The following is a 22,626-nucleotide window of genomic DNA, read 5'->3' on the forward strand; positions in this document are numbered from 1 at the left end:
ACGATAATCTAAATTTGAACTTATTTTTCATCCTTCAGTCCAGTTCTGCTTCTTTTCATTTTTAACAGACTTAGAAAATCAGTCGCTTTTCTTCTGTTAGATTCATCACAACATAATTACTTTTCATTATCAGTAAAAACACGTTTATTCATGTAATATTTTATCAAAGATCAGAAAATTTATTTAAAAGTCAATTTATTTTTTGGAAACAATTCAAAAAATGTCAAAACTTTTTTGGGTTCATTAAATAATTTGAGCAGAAAAGAGTTTGAAGCTGTTTTAATTTTTCTACAAAAGATAATCGGTCTCCTCTGCGTTCATCTTTTATTTTAGACTTTTACCAAAGTTACTGAGATCTTAACACGTCCACACATGGTTTTTATAAACGTGGAAACTAATGTTTCATTCCTGAGTTTCACTTTGGTTCAGGTTTGAAATGAATTTACTCTTGGAGGCCTAAAATAATCTGTTTAATAATATTGAGTCTAGAGGAAGAACAGCGTCTGTGACTCGCTCTGTCAAACTGATAAAAGTCCAAACCTCTGATGAGGATGAAGAGGATGAAGAGGATGATGTCACTGAACTACAACACACGTAAAAGACAGAAAGCCTGGAAGTGAATTAGAATAAAAACATTTTATTCACTTGCTGTCGTTAGAAAATATCAAGTTTAACACATTCACGGGCTGTTCAGACAACCAGGTGAACTCACACACTCCTGAACACACACACTGTAGTGCAGCTGTGTGTGTGTGTGTGTGTGTGTGTGTGTGTGTGTTGTGTGTGTGTGTGTGTGTGTGTGTGTGTGTGTGTGTGTGTGTGTGTGTGTGTGTGTGTGTGTGTGTGTGGTGTGTGTGTGTGTGTGTGTGTGTAGCTGCAGCAGCTGGAAGACTGAAGCTCACCTGGTTGAATTATTATTGCAGGTGAATCTTCATTAGTTAAAGTTAGACTCTGTGATTCAAAGGAGTCAGTGTGAGTTTCTCACCAACAGCTTCAGCCGCCTGTCGTTTGTTTTCACACCCCCGAGCCGAGGCCAGTTTCTAACAGGTTAACTTCGGTCAAATCGAGAGAGGAGTGAAACGTTGGTGACGTTGAGAGAAACAAACAAGCAGCTGCCTCGTGCTAACGTTACGTATGTAGTGATCGTGAAGACTCACGATCAAAGCACCTTCAACTCCTTCACATTGAGATGATACACGTTAAACTGAGGTTCTTTAAACCAGCCGTGGATATAAAACGTGTCGATATGACAACTGTTAGTGTTGTTAATCTAAAGTGCTGATGGAGGCTCATCTGTCCCTTCCAGGCCCCCACACCCCCAAGGCTTCAGGTTCTCGGGGACTGTCGTCCCAACTGCAAGAATCTAAGTGTCCTCAACACGCGAGGCATCGATCATAGTTTGTTTGTTTCAAGGTTCATATTGTCGTGATTATACATGTTGATTGTTTAAAAGGAGAAAGCCTCGGAGTATGTCGAGTAAAAACCACCCACCCGGTACGAGCTGGGGGATAAAAGAAACACACACCCACTAAAGGTGGTGCAGTGTCAATAACTATCTGACTTCATTTAATCTGAATCACTAGAAAAACCACGGACCAGGTTTCAAAGCGTGCGCTGAACCTGACGCCATGAACTGTGGTGGGTGGTTTCATCTCAGCTCAGTTCCACCAATCAGAGATTGAGTCAAATCTCCAACTGGTTCCAGGGAGAAAACAGATTCTGCTCCAGTCAGGACCACTGAGGGGCTGTGGGAGCTGTGGGAGGGGCTGTGGGAGGGAACTGCCATTTCAGGTGGTTTGTGAAACTGTCAAACACAGATGTGACGACTCTAAATGTTTAGTTATATCACTCGTCCTCCAACAATGAAGCCATCAGTCGATTGATCACAAATGAATCAGTTTCTCATTTTGAGTCGTTTCGTCAGAAGTGAATATTTTTGCAGGAAACGTGTTCAGACCGTGAGATTGATCAGTTTCTGACAGGTGTCAGTCACTTGAAGGGTTTGATTAGTTGTTTCAACAGATGCAGCCTCCGTTCATCTAATTATTATTATTCTAGATCAGCTGTGTTCATAATAATAATAATAATACTATACTTAATATTTCATCACTGTTTCTCTAACTGATCCACTCCTGGTTTCTGTGTGAGGCTTCGAGACAGAACCATGTTCTTTATTTCTTCTGTGTTCACGTTCTACTTGTGTTTATTTGGTGTTCTTGTGGCTGCGGCTGCTCGTCTCTCAGAGAGAATCAGGAGGAAGCCTCCTCGAGCTTCTCACTGCAGTGAAGGGGAAGTACCCGGTGGAGGTAAAGTTACTGAATGTGAAGGTGACGGGATAAAACCCAGCAGGGTAACTCTTCACGATGAAGTGATGTGTGCCCTCATGTTGCCGTCAGACTCTCAAACAGGACCTTTGGTCTCAGGGGACAGCCAACGCAGCCACAAGAGGTCGACCTCACAGGAAGTTGGTTTTTAGAGTGATGCTGGGGGAGGACTTGGCGGCGGGGTTAGCGCCGCTAGCTTTAGCGTTGACACTCTCCTGGTTTCCTTTGACAGCAGCTTCCAGGCGGGACTTGAGGTGAGGAGACGACGCGATGAGAGACCTGAGAGGAGGAGGACACAGACACACCCAGAGTTAACCCGTGGATTCACCTCCAGCTCGACACCCTGGGAAACACGAAAGCTGCTGCGACGACCTCGTCAGACAGGAACAATGATGCGAGTGTAACCTGAAGACGGCCGAGTGCTGGGGGGCCGAGGCGCATCAGGTCCTTGAGCGCCGCCTCGTGGAGGGACCGCGAGGCGGCGGGGCCGAGCCGAGGGCGTTTTCGTCCAGCAGGAAGGAGATGAGGAAGCGGCAGCAAGATGGCCACCAGCCGAGGGCCTGAGGGTCCGAAACAGAAGAAGAATGGTGTTTTTAATTTCACTTGAAATGAAAGGAGTGAAAATACAGTTTGAATCAGACAAGCACGTTCATGTTGGTCCTCCAGCGATCGATCGTCACTGACCCAAGTCTGAAGGAGGTTTGACACCTCGAGCACTCATCTAGTCGAGTGATCGGAAACCAGATAGAAGCTAGAAAAGACGTTAACTTAACATGTCAACTAAACGAGAGACAGATGATTCTTCTTCGGTTTGACCTTCAGGTCCCTGAAAACTGAAGACCTCATCCAGTCTGAATTTAAGATGATTAATACACGTCAATGACTCACAGCGAACCTGCATGAACAACATGAACCTGCTGGTCTGCAGCTTCAGGCTTCATCCAGTCGACTGGGTTTCGTTTGAAAACACATGAACTGAGCCACACTCCAGTTTTGAATATTAATAAAAACAACGTCTTGCATTTATAAAGCGCCTGACGCTTTTGGGGCCGTTTGTAAATGCTGCAGCTCCTGTTTCAGTTTGACAGGTTTTTCAGGTGTGTTGAATGTGAACTGGGATCAAAAGTGATGCAGTGGCTGTGGACAGAGATCGTTTTAGTTGAAAAAGGTGGTGTGGATGTCACTTGTTCTACTCACGCTGGGACTCATCCGCAGCCTGGGACCAAGCCTCCATGGCTCGAACCCCCTCCAGGACTCCCAGCAGCTCCTCCGGACTCTGAGGCCGACTTCTCTCCACCCTCTGAGCAGGAATCACAGCATCTCATCAACTCACTCAATGTAAAAAATTAAAATAAAACTCACCAGGACAGATGAGAGAATCTGATTCAATCTGATATTTAAGACTTTGGTGATGTTCAAGTCACAGATGTAAGTTCTGTCTTTCAGTGAGATTAAACTCAGGTTCGACCTCGAGATGATAACGTTCAGGAAATGTTCCCATTTAAAAAAATAATATTAATTTAGAATACAAGACCGTCGGTTTATTTCTGTGGTTCAAACATTTAACTGTAGAAGTGCGGCAGACTGTCCTTAAGGTCCTGTGGTCTTGGGTGTGGCTGGTTCAGTACCTGGAGGAATCGAACCAGCGGCGGGCCGAGGGCCTGGATGTACGGGACGGCTACGCCCGGCTGAGCCTGGAACACGGACGTCAGCAGCTGAAAACACCGACTCACAACCTGGAGGAGAGTGGGGGGATAGTTACCGTCATTCACAGCTCGAGCTAAGACTCAAAGGAGAAAGAACTCTTTTGGAATCGCTCTACAGGCTCTTCAGCTTTTAACAGGAAGTTTCCACAGGAGTAAAGACGATGGGCCTCATGACAGAAGCAGGTTTGTCCCTCAGTGTGTACGAGTGATTACTGAGGAGACGTAGAGACGGAGGGTCCACGTGTCCTCAGCAGTCACCTCATCACCTCCTGGTTAAACAGACTCTCTCTGGGACTCCACTTTCATCTGCACAGGTGAAAATATTTTCAAGCACCTTTAAATAAAGTCGTGACCTGGTTCTGCTGGACAGCGACGGCCCGTCTGTCCCGTGAGAGACAGACTCTTTCACTGTGCCCCAGTTTAACCAGTGTGCACGTCTGGAAGCTGCTGGTTCCCATTTACAAGTTTCGAAACAGTCACAACACCTGAACACCTGTTTATTTATTCATCAGCCAATCACGTGGCAGCAGCTCAGTGTATCGGTCTCTTTTAAATCCATCATCCAATAAAAACACAGACACGTGTTCTATTCTTTGTGTAAATCCACAGTAGAAGATGAAACAGAGTCCGAGTGTGAAGCTGATTTACACAGGATGAGGTCGTATTCGTTTGGAAACAAAGTGCTCGCTGAATGAGCGTATACACGTGTACTGACCACAGGGTCTTTGGCGTCCATACTGGTGGTGAAGCGCTGCAGACTGAGCGCGTGCAGAGGCTCCACAGTGCAGACGTCAGGACCAGCCGAGAGCAGGAAGACGGTCAGAGCTGTGAGGAGGCGGATCTGATCCACCACACAGTCCCCTGAACACACACACAGACACACACACAGACACACACACAGACACAGACACACACAGTGTTCAGAGCTGGACAATAAGTGTATATCTGCCGTGGTCGTAGCGTGCGGCACATACCGGCGTCCCACAGTCCCAGCAGTGTGTTCAGAGCTGATCTCAGCAGCTGGTTCCAGGCTCCTCGACTCTTCTCCTGTCGACTCATCGGACACGTCAGACAGACTCAGGGCCTGAAGAGCCGCCTGACCACCACACCGGCCGCCCCCTGTGCCTGCCTCCGGGGCACCTGGGAGACGAGACATTTATGTATTTACGTCACAGAGTAACTCAGAGCTGCGTGGAACTTCAGACAACAGAGACTTTAAAAAAATGTTTGTGTGTGTGTTACCAGTGTGAGAGCTGGGCTGGTGGACCAGCTCTCTGAGGACTCCCAGCAGCAGGTAGAGGACGGTGGGCAGGACGGACACGCTGCCTGCAGGAGGACACATTAAATCAACCAATCAGAGCCGAAATACTGAGGAACTCATTTTATTGGTTTAATCATTCATTTATTTTCTCAAATAAGGAAGCTGCATCAATTTTTTTTTACTAACAAATGAGTTATTTGTTCAGAACGAAGCTCACATGGATTTCACAGTAAAATGGGTGGTAATGAAAACAGCTGCTTTCAGAGGCTGAACATGAATAAAGGTTCCGTCACCTTCAGGGGAGCAGACGGACGGCAGCTCCGACAGGACACACAGCGCCGACGCCACCAGGCGACAGTCGCTGTCAGCCAGACTCCAGACTGAACCTCCAGGACCTGAACACACACACGATCTATATATAGATATATAGATATAATCTCTATATAAACAGGACCAGCGACTGTATGTGAAAACAACCATATATATATAAAAATATAAAAGATGGATGACATGTCCTTCTCCCACTCATTCACCACCTCATACCAGTCGGACTGGTTCCAGCGAGTTTGGGGCTGAGCTGTGGGAGTTTCCGGACCAGGACACAGAGGCAGAGCTCCAGCGCTCCGAACACTAGCGAGCGTCCAGGAATCAAACCGCCGGTGTCCCGTCCCTCTCCGAACTCCGGCAGCGTCTCCTTCTCCGCCGCACCGTCGTCCACTGTGGAGCAAGTTTCACACATACATGTGGATCAAGGAGGCTATTCCACACAGTGACCCCCCCCCTCACACACTGTTTAGTCTTTACCCTCTGCACTGTGGCGTTTCTCCCTCACGTGCTCCTGAGCAGCCGTCACTATCTGTCGCAGTAAGTCCAACACGGCGAGCTGGACGGACACCGACTCCCTGGTCACCATCAGTCTGTGGAGGACGCTCAGCAGCTCCACGCTCAGAGCCTGGGGGAGACACATTAGATTAGATTACGCTTAATTGTCAGAATCTCAGACGACCATTTCCTCACGTTACGACAACCGCTGTGAAATCAGGTACCTGGTCGTTTCCAATCTTAGCTCGTGGCCACGAGACGTCCAGCAGCGCCTGCAGAGCTCGCAGACATGAAGTGATGTTCTCCATCTGGTCCTCGGAGTGCGGAGAACACAGGAACTCCACACTGATCCCTGCACACAGGACACTTTATTTGTCTCAGATGTTAACAAGGAGCAACATCCTCTGTTCTTCACCCTCAACAAGAGGAAAACTACCAAGCAACCCTATTAACAGGGGAAATGGAGAAACCTCCGAGATGAAAAGCTTCAGTACCGAGGATGAAGTGAAGTCTGTCAGCGCCGACGTCCTCTGGACTCTTAGCTCCGCCCATAGAGTCAGTGTGTCCCATGGAGGTGGGTGTGGCCGGCCTGGACAGGTTCACAGGTGAGTCGTCTGACATCACAAAACCTGAAACACACATCTGACTGTTTAAGACCCGTCCACGTCTTGGTGCGGAGGAGGAGGAGGAGGAGGAGGAGGAGGGCTGACCTGTGCTGTGCAGCCAGAGGGAGGTGGCGTGGAGGATGGGAGCCCAGGAGGAGGAGTAATGAGCTCTGGCCTGATTCACCGTCTCTGCCGTGTAGAAGGAACCTCCTGAAAATAAGTTGTGTGTATTTATTATATTTGCTGCTTTTCGTTTGTTTAATTTTTTCAGTTGAGGAAGATTTCTGCAACAATCAAGAACCAAAGACTCATTTTAGTTTGTTGTCTCTGAGAGTCTGAATCTTCGTGTTTGTTCCATAGTTTCATCTGATCTGTTAGTTTAGTTTCACTTTGTAATTCAGGGTCTAAAGAATTCTGACTGACACACGTTCGTCCTGTAGTCGCACCTACGTGGGCGGAGTCTACCTATGCTTGACTCTGATTGGTTAAATATAATTCACATTACATACAAAACATTGTGAGACAATCCCCAACACCAGAAACAAAAGAATCGTGGCGTCGCACCGGCTGCAGGGAGCTGTGAAGCATACTCCTGAGGCAGGGTCAGCAGGGCGTAGTCCTGCAGCGCCGCCAGCCACAGACGACTGAGCGCGACAAATCGGACTGGACCAGCTTCAGCAGCCCCGCCCCTCCTGACTCGGACCCCAAGCTGTCATTGGCCGTTGAGGAGACTGACAGGTCAGCCGTCCCAGCAGGACTGTCCGTCTGTCCGCTTCTCTGAACGGCCACGATGTAAACCTGAGGGACAAGAGGACGCCACCTTCAGGTCGATGATGTCAGAAACGTTCATCTTCAGTTAACATGCAACAAAGAATCTGTCGGAATAAACCTGCTCAGGAAGTTATTAGTGAGTTTCTTCTGTATTAGTAACAACATACATCACCTCGTAGTATAATGTGCCTGTCAATCATCTAGAACATATTGTAATATAAAGATTCAGTTGGACACATGGTTGTATCCCTCCAACATCCAGTGTTTCAGTCTGATACTCTGATGAGGTCACTGTGACCTTTGACCTCCCATCAAGTCCAACTGAATGTTTGGAACAAATGTCCAGAGAAAGGTGATCTTGAGACATCGTGTTCACAGCGATGGACCTGAGAACGACTTCTGACCACTTGGTGTCGCCGGCTCAGAGGAACTAAACGAGTAAAGGCCTCAAACCCACCTCCGCCCACGCCTTCAGGACGGCCAGCGTCTCCATGGTAGCTGTGGCCTCATTGTGCAGCTGACTGACCGTGTCCGCCCCAACCTGGACTTTATCCAACGAGGAGGCCAGGAGCTGATGGACACGCCGGAGGTCGCGGAGGTCGCTGACGACGCCGCTGGCAATCCAGGCGCTGCAGACCTGGAGAGGAGAGGATGGGGTCGAAGGTGACGGCAAACCTTGATCATTTTCTAGTAACTCAGCAGCCAATCAGATGCACAGAATCGAGCAGGAGTCCGGATGATTGTCACGGTAACGGACAGTCAGGATTATTTATGTTATGATCACCTGGCAGGCCTTGGCGGTGACGTCAGGAGCTGCATCAGCAGCGAAGGCTGGTCTGAGTGCAGCGCCAACCTGAAAACACACACACACAGAATGCAGAATCTCATGGCGTGCTGCAAACAGAACCGTGTTCAGTGTAAGCGACAGTTAAATCACAGACTGGTCTTACATTCGCCTGGTACTGCTCCAGGATCACATGACCGGGGAACTCCGGCTCCGGGATGGCTGAGAAGTGCCTGATGATGACCAGCAGGGTCTGGAGCCCCGCCAGTCTCAGCTGGTCACTGTGATCCGTAGCCGCCATGAACGCCATGCGGACCAGGTCCCCGAGATGAAGAACGAGGAAGTCTGGGGAAAGACATCTGAAAGGTCACAGAGGTGGGAGACGTGGTCCAGGAACACAGATTGAGCCAGATCTTACCGGTGGACTCATTCAGTCGCCGCTCCTGAGCCAGAGCCATGTCAAAGTGAGCCGGGTCAGTTGATTCACACTGCTCGATGATGCGACACACGCACGCCATGGCGAAGCGGCGCGTGCCCCAGCGCAGGGCCGTGAATGGACCTCCAGACTCCGGCCTGGCACTGAAGGCTGAGGAGTCGTCGTCTCTGCCGGAGTCGGCCTCCTCTTCCTCCTGAGTCGCCTCCACCGGAGCGCGACAGTCTGTGAGAGTGAGACGATCCTAATAAAGGTTCCTGTTGATAGCAACATATGAGGCTGAATGAGTGATTGAGTTCAACTTACCAGTGGTTGCAGACAGGACGTCTTTGCAGAGTTTAAGCCAGTGTCCCAGCTTCCCACTGGTGGCGCTGGAGGAGATCATGTGGACCAGAGTCTCCTGGATGTCCCTCCTCAGACCTGGATCCGACTCCCGGTCCATCAGAGTGAACAGAGCTCCCTCCAGACCCACTTCCTTTATCGTGACGTCTGCACAGGCATAGATCTTTAAAACTGCTGTGTGTGTGTGTGTGTGTGTGTGTGTGTGTGTGTGCGTCTCACCCAGATGTGTGTTGTCTCTTCTCGGCAGCTCTTTGACCAGAGTCACTGCGTGTTCGGAGACCTCTAGCGCCTCCCGCTGGACGAGCTGCCGCAGACACGCCACCACCGCCCGACGGAGACACAGGTACGAGCTGCACAGGTTGGCCTAAAACACACACATGCACACACACAGACACACACAGACACACACACACACGCAGAGTTTCTACCTGGACGTCAGGTGAACTGTGTGAACAGATGTAAAACTGTGTTTCCTCCAGACTTTGGGCTTTAAGTTTTAATGACCAATAACTAATCATATCAAGTCTAACTTAAATATTTTTTCCAGGTATGAAACTTTAAATAGATTTCCCTGTTAATTGAGCTTGTGATTGACTGATAAACTTTCTTTCTGACACAGTAAATAAAGGTAAAAAGTGCCAGAGCTCAATGTGTCTACAAAAAAGCCTTTGTGTTAATTTTCTGTATCACGTATTTATAAAATTCCTGATATGCATCTTTGCCGTATTTGGAGGAAACACGGTGCAGTTGTTGTAAAGTTATACTGTCGGTAGGATGTACAACAGACATGACACCGATGTTAATGAGTTAGCTGCAGAGCAAACAATGTGAAAGTAAACGAAGTGACACTGTGTTCAGGCAGTGAATGAATCGTTACCAGGCTGGAAAAAGATTTAGTGCAACAGAAAACCGTTAAAAAAGCCGTTAACATCTTTCAAGAACACAGAAAAAAGGTTAATATTTCAATAACCAACAGAAAGCGGCATTAAATCAGTATTTACAGTAAAGAACAAATCACTGCCGCTTTAAAATGTGCTGCTTGTCTCTTTCAGCGCGAGCACCGTAACACCTCAAACAGACAAGCAGCACATTCTGAGCAGCAGCTGTCTTGACCAGGTTTTTCACCAACGACGCTTCACTTGACCAACATCCGTAGTCCGCTCACTTCTGTTGTAGTTGTGTTTACGTTGTGTGGCTTTTGCATTTATATTTTGCGTTAATGTGCCACTGAGGTTCTGTAAATCTAGTGAAATTAAAAAAAATTTATAAATCGTACAAAAACAAACAGAAAGTGAGGACGTGTTTGTGTCACAGCAACAAAACCAAGTGTTGAGTGTTCAAAAGAAAACAGGAGAAAGAAACAGAAGGTGAGAGAAGCTTCAGGCCACAGAGACGACCTACCAACAAGGAATAATCCAACAAGAATCTCCTGCAAAGACACAAGACAGGGTCAAAACACACACACACACACACACACACACAACGCTCTGTTCTCTTGCATTATCCAGAGAGACATGACAGGAAATGACCGCCCCTCAGCCCGGGGGTCGTCCACCAGGTACTCACACAGAGAGCAGGTACGAGGCTGGCCAGGTCGACGTGTGAAGGGGAGAACATGTGGAGCTGCTGCAGACAGGAAATGGCTCTGGCCTGGACCAGACAGTCGGGACTGGCCTGCATCACCCCACATCCCACCAGACAGCTGGAGCGCAGAGAGGACACGGCTGCAACCGTCACCTGACAAACACAACACCACAGGTCTCACTCAGGGACTTTCCTCACACCCCGTGTTCTGTGTCTGCAGGACGGGCTGCCCTACCCTGCAGGTCGGGGCCCAGGCAGGTGATGAGGGCGTGCATGCAGCGGCCCAGGCTGTAGTGAACCTCAGGGTGGGTGGGGGGAGCAGACAGCAGCAGCCGGAGCACCAGAGAGAAGGACGGCTCGGCGTGGGCCCGATACAGACCGCCGGACAGGTCGACCACCAGGGACAGACTGTGGAGAGACCAGGTCTGGACCCAGCAGGGACACAGGACGTTAGGACATTTATTCTGGTCAGGTGATTGAGGGACGTCCAGAGGTAGATACAGAACAGACGTGTACCTGGACCTCCGGTGACGTGCTGTCCTGGCTCAGGGTGAACAGGACTCCCAGGCAGGTGGACAGGTGCTGAGGTGAGCTGATGCCTCCGGTGTGGCGGTGCAGCGCCCCCAGAGCCAGAGCGTAGCCACTGCGAGAGGCTGCGTCCCGAACCGTCTTCAGCCTGAACGGTCGGTGGCCACAGCCAGAGTTTAGTTTTTATACAATGATATTTGAAAGGGTCAGAATTCCTTCAGTTCAAAAGGGCCGTCACAGCGAGGTCAGTGGCTCGCACCCCAACGACTGACGAGGTTCGAATCAGCAGATCTGCACCGGATGGTTGTTCTACGTGTTTTGAGAGAGATTCTGTCTTTGCTGCAGATAACAACACAGTGTGAGCCGGAGAGGAGACATCATCCGAATCCATCATCAGATCTGATCAGTCACTGACACGTTCAAACACACTGTGATGCATCCAGACCAGTTATTTAAAGATCCTTTAAAGACTATTTCTAGTGTATTTTGCATCTTGTTCTCTGTCTCTGTGTATTGTGATTATTTTTTGCTGTTGTTAATTTTGGATCAAAGCCTTAAATCAAAGTGAGGAATTGGCTTCTGTGCACGTCAAGAACACGTCGGCAGACTAAACTAAAAATAGGCCAGAACAAAGTCCCTGGAATCTAAAAACACAGAGACGAGATTTAAGAGGGATTTCTTTCAGTTTTACTGTCTCGATATTTACCCACATCCTCTTCCATATCTTCTATAGTCAGGAAAACAAACAGAGACCCCCCCCCCCCCCACACACACACACATAAAACCTTTGTCAATAAGCCAGTTTCCTCCGTCTCTGACATGATGACACGTCAAACAAAGACAAGGAGGAAAAAAACTGAAGCTTCAGGATCAACATAAAACCCCAGAAAGTTCACTAATATAACAGTTGCTGCAAAGCTTTAACTCATGATCCTCAGAACACGCACGCACGCGCACACACACACACACACACACACACACACACACACACACACACACACACACACACACACACACACACACACACACACACACACACACACACACACACACACACACACACACACACACACACACACACACACACACACACACACACACGCTGTTTGTAGGACTTGAAAATCTCACATTATCTTATTATTTATGTCGGGTGGCAAACGACTATTAGGTGCATCACCACCAAAACACTGGAGTAGATTATGTTCTGCCTCTGCACCGACGCAGAGTCGTCTACGTTAACAGGGCGCTCGCCTCCACTCACCTGTCGAAGCAGAGCAGGGAGACGGACACGGTGAAGCCGGGGTCTCCGACCACCTGAACCAGCCGGGCAAGACCCTCAGCAGCCAGGCAGCGCAGCAGCGGACTGTTGCTCTCCAGCGCCCCCGACAGGAGAGACAACGCCGGGGAGCGGATCTCCTCTGGCCCCAGAGAGCCCCGAATACTCCCCTGGTGCTGAGGAGGAGGACTCGTTTCATTTTTTGTAGCTTCTACAACTTTACAAGGTGATCATTTCTCAGAGGTTTATGTTTTCCAGCTCGTGGCGGAATTAAACAGAATCAAAGTGCAATTACGGAACAACCAGGAGTGGAGAGACAACTCCAAAAGTATTTGTCCTGCACTCGGTCTCCAGATAAACCTCCAGTTTACTGATGTAGTACCTTGAGCAGACTGCAGAGGGCAGCACAGACATGGGTCTGGACGGTCAGCTGGCGTTGACCCTTCAGCTGATTCACGGTTTCTACAAACTGCTCCAGTATCTTCACTCTGATGAAGAAACACACAAACAAACACTGTTTACACACAGCAGGACAATGTGTGGAAGCTTCCCAGAGAGCGAGTGGACGTGTTGATGAGGTTTCTAACACGTGACGGACGTGAAACTGGAAGAACACAAACATCTCAGGATGAAGAAGAGGAGCCGTACACGTAGAAGACGAAGACGTCAACTTGGAAACACGAGGAGGTTCCAGATCTTCTGGTGATGAGGGCCGACGCCGGTGTGGCTGAGCTGTAAACAACAACACTGATCTTTCCACAGCAGAGTTTATACGTCATGTCCGGCCTCCTGCTGCTCTACAGGCTCCGCCTCCTGCTGCTCTACAGGCTCCGCCCCTCGCCTGGATGTTCCCACATGTTCCTGTTTGAACGAGTCGGACCCGACAACCTGCTGCTGCTGCTGCTTCACAAACACTCACTAAAGTTCCTCGAGTACATGTCTGAAAATGACTCAACCGTGTTTCTCTGGTTCTTTTTAAATAAATGAATGTGGAGTGAAAGCGGTTTCATGTTTTCTCAGAAGCAGACGTGCTGCTTCGCCTGTGGTGCAGGGGACAGGTCAGTTACCTCTGAGCAGAGATGATGTGGGGGAAGACGGCTCCGAAGAGACGGACGGCGGCGGCGGTCAGGGCGACAGGCGGCGGAAGAGGAGCAGCAGGAGCTTCGTCTCCTCTCTCACACAGACTGAAGAGGTCGTTATCCAGAGAGCCCCCCCCCACGCTGCTGCCGTGGAGCTGAAGCACAAAAACAACCTTCACTCATTCTAACAGTCCTGTTGTGTACACTCTGTGTCTGCAGGCTGCGTCAAATGAGACGTCACCTGCTCCTCCACATATCTGTGGTCGGTGTTGTGGAGGGCGGGGCCGACCAGCTGCAGGTCGTCGTGGTGACAGAGGGGGGGCAGCAGGGTGAGGTCGGAGCACGGCTGGTTCAGGTTGTCCTGGCCGGACAGATCAGTGACCAGCTGGTTCATCACCAAACCGAAGCTCTCTGCAGGAGGAGAGGAGCAGAGCTGAAGCAAATCAACATCTTAAATATCTCTTTGAGTTTGAGGATTTTTGCTGGAATCCCTGATTAATCTGGATTTAGGACATTTGAAGATGAAAGAGAGATGAAAAAAGAGGAAAAGAAAGAAAGGAGGGAGGGAGGGAGGAGTGTTGTTACCCTGGTAGGTGTGTGGAGGCAGCAGAGCCAGCAGCTCGTAGATTCTCAGCCTGTAGACGAGGGAGCAGCTACGAACTGAGGTGCTGTGAGACCTGAGGAGAGCCGGCATCCTGGTGCACGCACAACAACACAACACACACAACACACACAACACACAACACACAACACACACAGGAAAGTGTGAGCTGCTGTAAACCCCAATCATAGCATAGCTCCATGTTTTTACCCGACACACGTAAATATGAGGAATCAACATGAGACATTTGATCCGATCAGCAGTTTGACTCAAGGCCAGAAGTTTCACAGTGACGTTGACCTCGACCACCTAAATCTAACCAGTTCATCCTAACCAAAAACATTACACCCACAACAAGCCTTAACCAATTAGGGACTGACTTGGTGAGGAGGGCCACGGCGCAGGCCAATGGCGTGAGCAGACGGCCAATGATGTCATCAGTGACGAGCTCCCTGCAGTGCAGCAGCAGGTTCTTCATCGCTGCTCAGACACACAAACACACAGCTCAGACACACTCACGGCCACAATACTGAACTCTGTGTGTGTCTGTTGTGTGTACTGACCGCAGAGCGCACCCGCACGTCCCTCCAGCGTAACCTGCCACGTGAAGTAGTCCCCTCGTCGCAGCTCCATCTCCTGCTCCCTGAGCGAGGCAGGAAACACACAGCGCCACAGGAGGAGGAGGCGGGAGAGGTGATGCTCCACTACAGCAGGGCCTGAACAGACACACCCACACACACACACACACACACACAGACACACACACACAGACACACACACACAGTTGGCTCAGTTTCTGTGAACGTACAAGCCCCTGCAGCCCTGTACTAGATCTCTGTTGTTTTACCCAGAGTGATGAGAGAGGACACGAGCAGCCAGCCGGCCTGAGTCCGCTGCAGAGACATCCGGCTGTTCTGAGAGGCCGAGCGGAGCAGATCTTCAGCCAGAGCCAGCACCGCCTGCACACAGACCCAAACGTTTAGAGAGGAGCCACCTGTTCTTGTTGTGTCAGAGCAGATTGAGCTGAATTTCTTCTCTTGGGTAAAACTGTCATAATGCATGTGTGACGTTTCCCTGAGCAGCACGAGGATCAAATCAGTCAAAGAAAACATTCACAAGTAAAGTTATTAGATTTCATTTGAATATTGATGAAAGTTCAGTTGATGAAGCTGATGAGACGAGATCCATGAGTGAGAAGATGTCTCACTCTGTTGAGAAACACTCAGGCTTTAACCACACGACTGCAGGACCCGTTTGAGAGGTGAAACTACGAGGCTGCGTTCAAGTCTGGACGGGGACAAACTGAGACACTCACGGCCTCTTGCTGATTGGTCAGACTCCTGTCATATGACTGTTGCAGAAGAAACAACCGGCTTATATCCTGTTACTGTTAGTACCACTTCCACCTCGTCGCTGGTCCAAACAGAGAAACTTCATCCTCGTGTGTTTCACCTTCGCTGCTTCTCGTGTGTTTTCGGGCGTGTTGCTACGGACACGGATTCAAACTGATATGGAGCCTAAACACTCAGATATAGTTTTAGTTTAAAAGCGTGTTCACATGATGTCGCCTCAGTGTTGTTACAGAGTCGAGCGCAGACAGAACAGGAAGTGACACGAACCCACAGCAGCTCAGTGTAATGAGTGAATTCATTTCACCCACCTTGCCCTTGGTGTGCGGTATTCCCAGGGGGCAGTGTTGCACTGAGGCCACCAGGGCGGCGACAGCGGCTCCGTATCCGACCACGGCCTCGGGCGACGACTTCAACGCCATCAGACGCTCGGAGCAGCGGTCCAGCAGCATGGAGCACTGGGAAGGCATCGCCGTGGCAACGCAGCGCAGGCACCAGGCCGCGGCCAGGCGGGTGATGGAGACGGGGTGGAGGAGGACGGAGACCACTGTGTCCAGGAGAGCTGTGGACGTGGACACACACACACACATTATACAGAGGGACATAATGAACTTTCTTCTACATTTAATATGAACGTGTGTGTGTTGTCAGACCTGTGCTGCTGTCAGTGAGGAGGGGGGCTGCAGTGGATCCCAGTCCTCGAATGAGTCCTCCCAGTTCCAGCAGACAACAAACCAACACATGTTGACTGGCTGAGATTTCTGCAGCTGAAACTCTGGTCTCCACGTTCCCATCAGTCAGCGCTGCATCTAAACACACACACGATAATGGAGGAGGAGCTTGTGTCATGTACACGGACGGAGCTCGTCACAGTCTCGCCTCCTTGCTACTCACCAATAGCTCGTTTCTGTGAGGCCACAGCGAGGCACAGCTGTTTGACAGCGTTGGTCTGGGCCTTCTCTCCCAACAAGGACCCCAGGGTGCTCCTCAGGATGAAGGAGACACAGCGGCGGGTAACCACAGCGTCGCCCGGCGTTTGTGTGGCTCTGCTGTGGGACGCCAGCTCCATCAGCACAGACAGGAAGGCCGGGAGGTTCGCCTCCAGCCAGGGGCCGCCCAGGGTGGAGACGAAGACTACGCAGGCCTGAGGAGGAGGAAGGGGAGGATGATGAGGAGGGGGACAATGATTAGGATGAGGAAGAGGAGGAGGAGGAGCAGTGACAGTGAGATCTTCAATCTGCTCCTCAGCTGAATTCATCATATCCCACCTGAGTGACACCGATGCGGATATCCTTGCTGACAGAGCTCGTCCCCTTCAGCATGTCTCCACTGGCTCGGAGGAACCCCGCCCCCCCTCGCAGGAACCCCGCCGTCAACAAATCCATCACCTCCTCCAGAGAGCTTCGACCCCGCCCGCCCTGTCTGGGGGCAGCTGGGAGGAAAGAGAAAACAAGAGTTCATGAATCAGCGTTCGGGTTCTCCCAGACGTTCTGACCCCGGGCTGCTCCTCAGGTCGTTACCGGCAGGCTGCCGCGGCTCCACGGCTGCAGCCAGCAGCGTCCCCAGCAGTTTGGCCACAGACACTCGGACGTTGTGGTTGGACCCTTCGAAGGCTCTGAAGCACAGAGTGGCCACGTTCTCCAGCTCGCTGGTCCACAGGAACACCGCCTCCCTCTGCAGCTCCAGCAAACACTGATGAGAGACAGACACTTTCTATAAACTGATACAACCTGGATTCTTGAATAATGAATTGACAAAGAGAAAAACAGGAAGAATAACAGCGCGAGTCACAGGAGACTCCACCTTTGTGGCGGCGCAGCGGACGGCCATGGATCGGTCCGTCAGGCAGGTTCTCGCTGCCTTGTAGATGTCCCGGTGACACGGCACCGCGCTGACCCCCAGACCACGGAGAAGCTTCTCCACACACAACATGATCTCGTACCGCCCCTGAGACTGAAGGACGGGGTTTATAGATTCCAGCAGTTATTCTGATTCACAACATATTCATCGCTTCAACACTTTAAACAAGGTTACAGTTGTTTATAAAAACTGAAAGATCGAATTTATCAGTGAACAAAACTAAACCTGCAAGAAAAGTCGATTGAAGCAGAACTGCTCTCAACCGAGAACATGTTACATATAGAACATGCTGCCTATAGTACTGTATATATGGAGTTATATACAGTACAGTACTGTTTATAACTCCATATATACAGTACTGTACTGTATATAACTCCATATATACAGTACAGTACTGTTTATAACTCCATATATACAGTACAGTACTGTTTATAACTCCATATACAGTACTGTACTGTATATAACTCCATATATACAGTACTGTATATATGTACATGTATATATGTGTGTTTTTAACATCTTTATGCTGAGAAGTCAAATCAATCAGATTTATTCTGATTCTGTTTCTTTCTGTGGAAACATCAACCACAACTTTCTTCTTCATGTGTTAAAACTACAAACCTCTGCGCTCTTCATGGCCTTCAGCAGGTTGGTCAGAGTTTCTTTGAAGGAGCCAAGGAGCATCCGGCCGAGCTGCTCGTACAGAGCACCGAGACACGCAACCGCCACCCTGAAACACCAAGAAGGCTCTTATCTCCTTACTCCGGAACAATGATCTGAATGATGCTGTGTCTCAGTTCTGATACTCGAGCACTGTGTTGCTATACTTGAGTGTGAGGATCAAAGTCCACAAACAGAAACACAGCAGGAGGTTCTGGTTGAGAGAAACAAAGAAGAAGATTGAGAGGCTTGGCTTACTGGTTTCTGTTGAGAGAAACCAGTAAGCCTAACCTCTCAGTCTCCCCCCCCCCCACAATGACCCAACAGGACGTTGTGACTCACAGCCGGGTGGGGAGGCCTGAGGGAGAGTCGTCTCTGCTGCGGATGATGTCATTGCACCTATCCACTAATAAGCTGGCCAGCAAGGGGTCTCCCAGGCGGTAGAGCAGGGCCAAACAGTGGGCCAGCAGCCAGCGGGTCGGTGGGCCAGGAGAGCCAATCAGGACGCAGGACAGCTGCTCGACCAGGCGCCGCTGGTTCTGTCTGACGTCGACCTGAACAGGTGGAGAAACACGTGACTCACAGAAAAGCCTCCTGGCTGAAAACTTTCATTTCAACAAATTAGTTGTCAAATTGTCTCGAACATGATTTTTGGAACAAGCGACAGCTCAAGTGTTTTCATGAGTTTAATACTCGTCTCCTAAACTTCAGAGCGAGTCAAACCAACAAGGTGAAGGTTCTGCTCAGGTCCTGACAGCTGCTGAGTAGTGACACCAGAACTCACCCTGTCAGCGGCCGGGAGCAGCTTCTTCAGGTGGTTCAGCCATTCGAAGATGAACTCTGCCCTCTGGTGTTCAGCCAGCTGGTTGCACGCATCCTCGTTCAGCAGGAGGCTGTGAGCTCGCTCCATCTTGAACCTCCTCCTCCTCCTCCTCCTCCTCCTCCTCTCTCACTGAGGGAGACGACGTCTGTTCTCTGCCATTCTCCTAAACCCTGTTCAAAACAAAGGAGGGAGAAACATGTCGTCACATCCATTCAGCACGTGGAGACCAGTCGATGCAGCTCCTCTGCTCTAACAGCTGTAAAGAAAAACTGACGTAGACTCCGGAAGGGACTGGAACCTGTGTTCTCCCTCTGACCAGCAGGGGGCGACTCCTCTGGTAGTTTCTATAGAAGTCTATAGAAAGTGACTTCTCACTTTATAACGTCAGGAAACATTCAGGAGTTTCTGTCTCAGTCTCTAGTTTCAAGTCTTCTTCAAACAGCTGATGTTCATTTAGTGAATTATGATCATTTAGAGTCAAACAGACCATAAAGCACCAGATGTGTTGGGGGGGTACCACAGAGTGATTGACAGCTAGTACTGTCCAATGGGTGCAGCAGGCAGGTGTAGGTGGGCGTGTCCTGCAGCTCTCAGTCAGGCTCCACCCCCTGCTCCTCTATATCTGGTTTTAAAAACTAAGATGGTGCTGAACACAAAGTGAAACGGAGGCTTCAGAGCAGCTCAGGAACCAGCGAGTGGCGTCTCGGTGGTTTGATACTCGGACGAGACAAATCCTCACTCCTCCTCCTCAAGAAGCAAACAGAAGCCTGAGGTCTAAACGTGAAGAACTGGGTCTGGATCCCTCAAACACGTGGGAACAGCAGCGAGCTCAGTGCCGGTCATTGGTTCAGGCCCCGGTGACATCACCAAAAACACCGTGCTGCGTTCGGGAGCCAATGAGGACAGCCACGCTCACGTTGGGGAGTTTCTGTGGTAAAGACCTGACACGGAGGACAAGCGGCGAACACACGTGACCGGAGAGACGTGTCTGTGTGTTCTTGGACCGAAGCGTCGGGCCTTTGTTTCGTGCCGACTCAGCAGACGGGACCGGAACGACAGCAAAGGAAAGAAGAGACGCTGAGAGAATATCTGAGAGCAGCTCATACATTATTCAAGAGCCCACTGCGTCCTCCATTAACACACAGCTCACACACAGCTCACACACAACTCACACACAACTCACACACAGCTCACACACAGCTCTCACACAGCTCTCACACAGCTCACGCACAACTCACACACAGCTCACACACAACTCACACACACAGCTCACACACAGCTCACACACAACTCACACACAGCTCACACACAACTCACACACAGCTCTCGCACAGCTCACGCACAACTCACGCACAACTCACACACAACTCACACACAGCTCACACACAGCTCACACACAGCTCACACACAACTCACACACAGCTCACACACAACTCACACACAGCTCACACACAACTCACACACAACTCACACACAGCTCACACACAACTCACACACAGCTCACACACAACTCACACACAGCTCACACACAGCTCACACACAGCTCACACACAGATCACACACAACTCACACACAGCTCACACACAACTCACACACAGCTCACACACAACTCACACACAGCTCACACACAACTCACACACAGCTCACACACAACTCACACACAGCTCACACACAGCTCACACACAGCTCACACACAGCTCACACACAACTCACACACAACTCACACACAGCTCACACACAACTCACACACAACTCACACACAGCTCACACACAACTCACACACAACTCACACACAACTCACACACAGCTCACACACAACTCACACACAGCTCACACACAACTCACACACAGCTCACACACAACTCACACACAACTCACACACAGCTCACACACAACTCACACACAGCTCACACACAGCTCACACACAACTCACACACAGCTCACACACAGCTCACACACAGCTCACACACAACTCACACACAACTCACACACAACTCACAATAACAGAGGAACACTTTCCTGCAGAGCATTAACAGATTAATCTACTGCATCATAACAACCTGTTTTTAAAGAATAACCAGTCGAACATTAATCTGAAGATCTGTCTCTCTGTTAGTGGTTCGTTCTATGAAATATAAATACCAACCTGAATATGGTTGATGTGGCTGGAGAGAAAGAAAAGCAGCAAACTGATGATTTGCACATTAATTTCTCTCAGAGAAGCTAATCAATAAATCTGTTTTATCAATTACTCTGCCGACGATTTCCCCCGATTCGTGGATTAATAGTTTGGCCTCGTGAGCTTCAGTTCACTGCTTGATGATCGACTTCATGATGTTTGAATAAAGAACCCTTCTTCATCATCATCATCTTCATCATCATCGTCACAAACCTCATGTTTCTGCTCAGTTTGAATTTGTATTGACAATAATAATATTGATAATTGGTCCAGAGAAACACCAGAGACATACCAGAGACACACCAGAGACACCAGAGACATACCAGAGACACACCAGAGACACCAGAGACACACCAGAGAGACACCACAGAGACACACCAGAGAAACACCAGAGACACACCAGAGACACACCAGAGACACACCAGGGACACACCAGGGACACACCAGAGACACACCAGACACACCAGAGACACACCAGAGACATACCAGGGACACACCAGGGACACACCAGAGACATACCAGGGACACACCAGGGACACACCAGAGACACACCAGGGACACACCAGAGACACCACAGAGAAACACCAGAGACACCAGAGACACACCAGAGACACACCAGAGACATACCAGGGACACACCAGGGACACACCAGAGACACACCAGAGACACACCAGACACACCAGAGACACCACAGAGAAACACCAGAGACACCAGAGACACACCAGAGACACACCAGAAACACACCAGAGAAACACCAGAGACACCAGAGACACACCAGAAACACACCAGAGACACCAGAGACACACCAGAGACACCAGAGACACACCAGAGACACCAGAGACACACAAGACACACAAGACACACCAGAGAAACACCAGAAACACACCAGAGACACCAGAGACACACCAGAGACACCAGAGACACACCAGAGACACACCAGAGACACCCCAGAGACACCAGAGACACACCAGAGACACACCAGACACACACCAGAGACACACCAGAGAGACACCAAAGACACCAAATCCACAAACTACAGACCTCCTTCTCCTGCTTCTTCTCCTTCTTCACCTCCTCCTCCTCCTCCTGTCCTCCAGTTGGCGGACTGTGTGTCTACCGTCCGGGCGCTACCCCGCTCAGCTACCGGCCGGGGTTCGAGCCTCAGACTCGGATCAGAACGCGGGCGTTGACCCAGTGGAGTCGCAGGTCGGAACCGGAAGGTGTCCGCACCTAAAGGGTCCGGTAGAAAAGTTTCTCTCACTTTATGTTGACGCTGATAATGTTTCCTGATCCGAGTCCAGCGTCAAGTCAGCGTGAACACACAGAGCGCACATCCGGTCACCGGCTCCTTCTTCACAATAAAACCCCACATCTGCGTTTTATTTTTGAGAGCTCTACGAATTCGAATGTACGAATGTTCTGTCAAATATTAAATATGAATGTTCTTTACTGCTTCTCAGTATTAAAGCTTACACCATGAAAATACAAGAGAAATGTGTTAGTTTAATGAACAAACATGAAGACAAATAAACAAAGGGTTAGTTATCGTGTTTGAAAACACGATTTACAACATGATAATAACTGTTAGAGCTTTTTGTAAACCTCAGAATTAAAAATAACTGACTCTGGTTCAGTTTTA

At 49.7% G+C, this 22,626-nt stretch overlaps 1 protein-coding gene across 1 annotated transcript; it reads right to left on the bottom strand.

Annotated features, from left to right (window-relative positions):
* Window positions 1–2,223: 2,223 nt before the first annotated feature.
* Window positions 2,224–22,318, bottom strand: heatr5a (HEAT repeat containing 5a). The gene is given in 47 exon segments (XM_034576314.1): window positions 2,224–2,603; window positions 2,730–2,752; window positions 2,754–2,812; window positions 2,815–2,851; window positions 2,853–2,884; window positions 3,522–3,624; window positions 3,953–4,060; window positions 4,746–4,891; window positions 5,005–5,102; window positions 5,104–5,170; window positions 5,273–5,356; window positions 5,585–5,686; window positions 5,835–6,008; window positions 6,096–6,243; window positions 6,338–6,465; window positions 6,608–6,742; window positions 6,824–6,928; window positions 7,283–7,369; window positions 7,372–7,516; window positions 7,947–8,126; window positions 8,274–8,342; window positions 8,440–8,618; window positions 8,692–8,931; window positions 9,013–9,195; window positions 9,268–9,412; window positions 10,450–10,477; window positions 10,604–10,772; window positions 10,856–11,057; window positions 11,149–11,308; window positions 12,422–12,612; window positions 12,819–12,924; window positions 13,504–13,670; window positions 13,757–13,926; window positions 14,101–14,210; window positions 14,497–14,596; window positions 14,680–14,832; window positions 14,964–15,075; window positions 15,777–16,027; window positions 16,119–16,274; window positions 16,360–16,609; window positions 16,734–16,897; window positions 16,986–17,157; window positions 17,269–17,418; window positions 17,947–18,055; window positions 18,328–18,539; window positions 18,770–18,978; window positions 22,029–22,318. Coding segments are annotated over 46 exon segments (6,183 nt in total). The 5' UTR covers window positions 18,896–18,978; window positions 22,029–22,318; the 3' UTR covers window positions 2,224–2,455.
* Between the last annotated feature and the right edge of the window lie 308 nt (window positions 22,319–22,626).

Source organism: Hippoglossus hippoglossus, chromosome 22, assembly GCF_009819705.1.
Source record: "Hippoglossus hippoglossus isolate fHipHip1 chromosome 22, fHipHip1.pri, whole genome shotgun sequence".
NCBI lineage: Eukaryota > Metazoa > Chordata > Actinopteri > Pleuronectiformes > Pleuronectidae > Hippoglossus > Hippoglossus hippoglossus.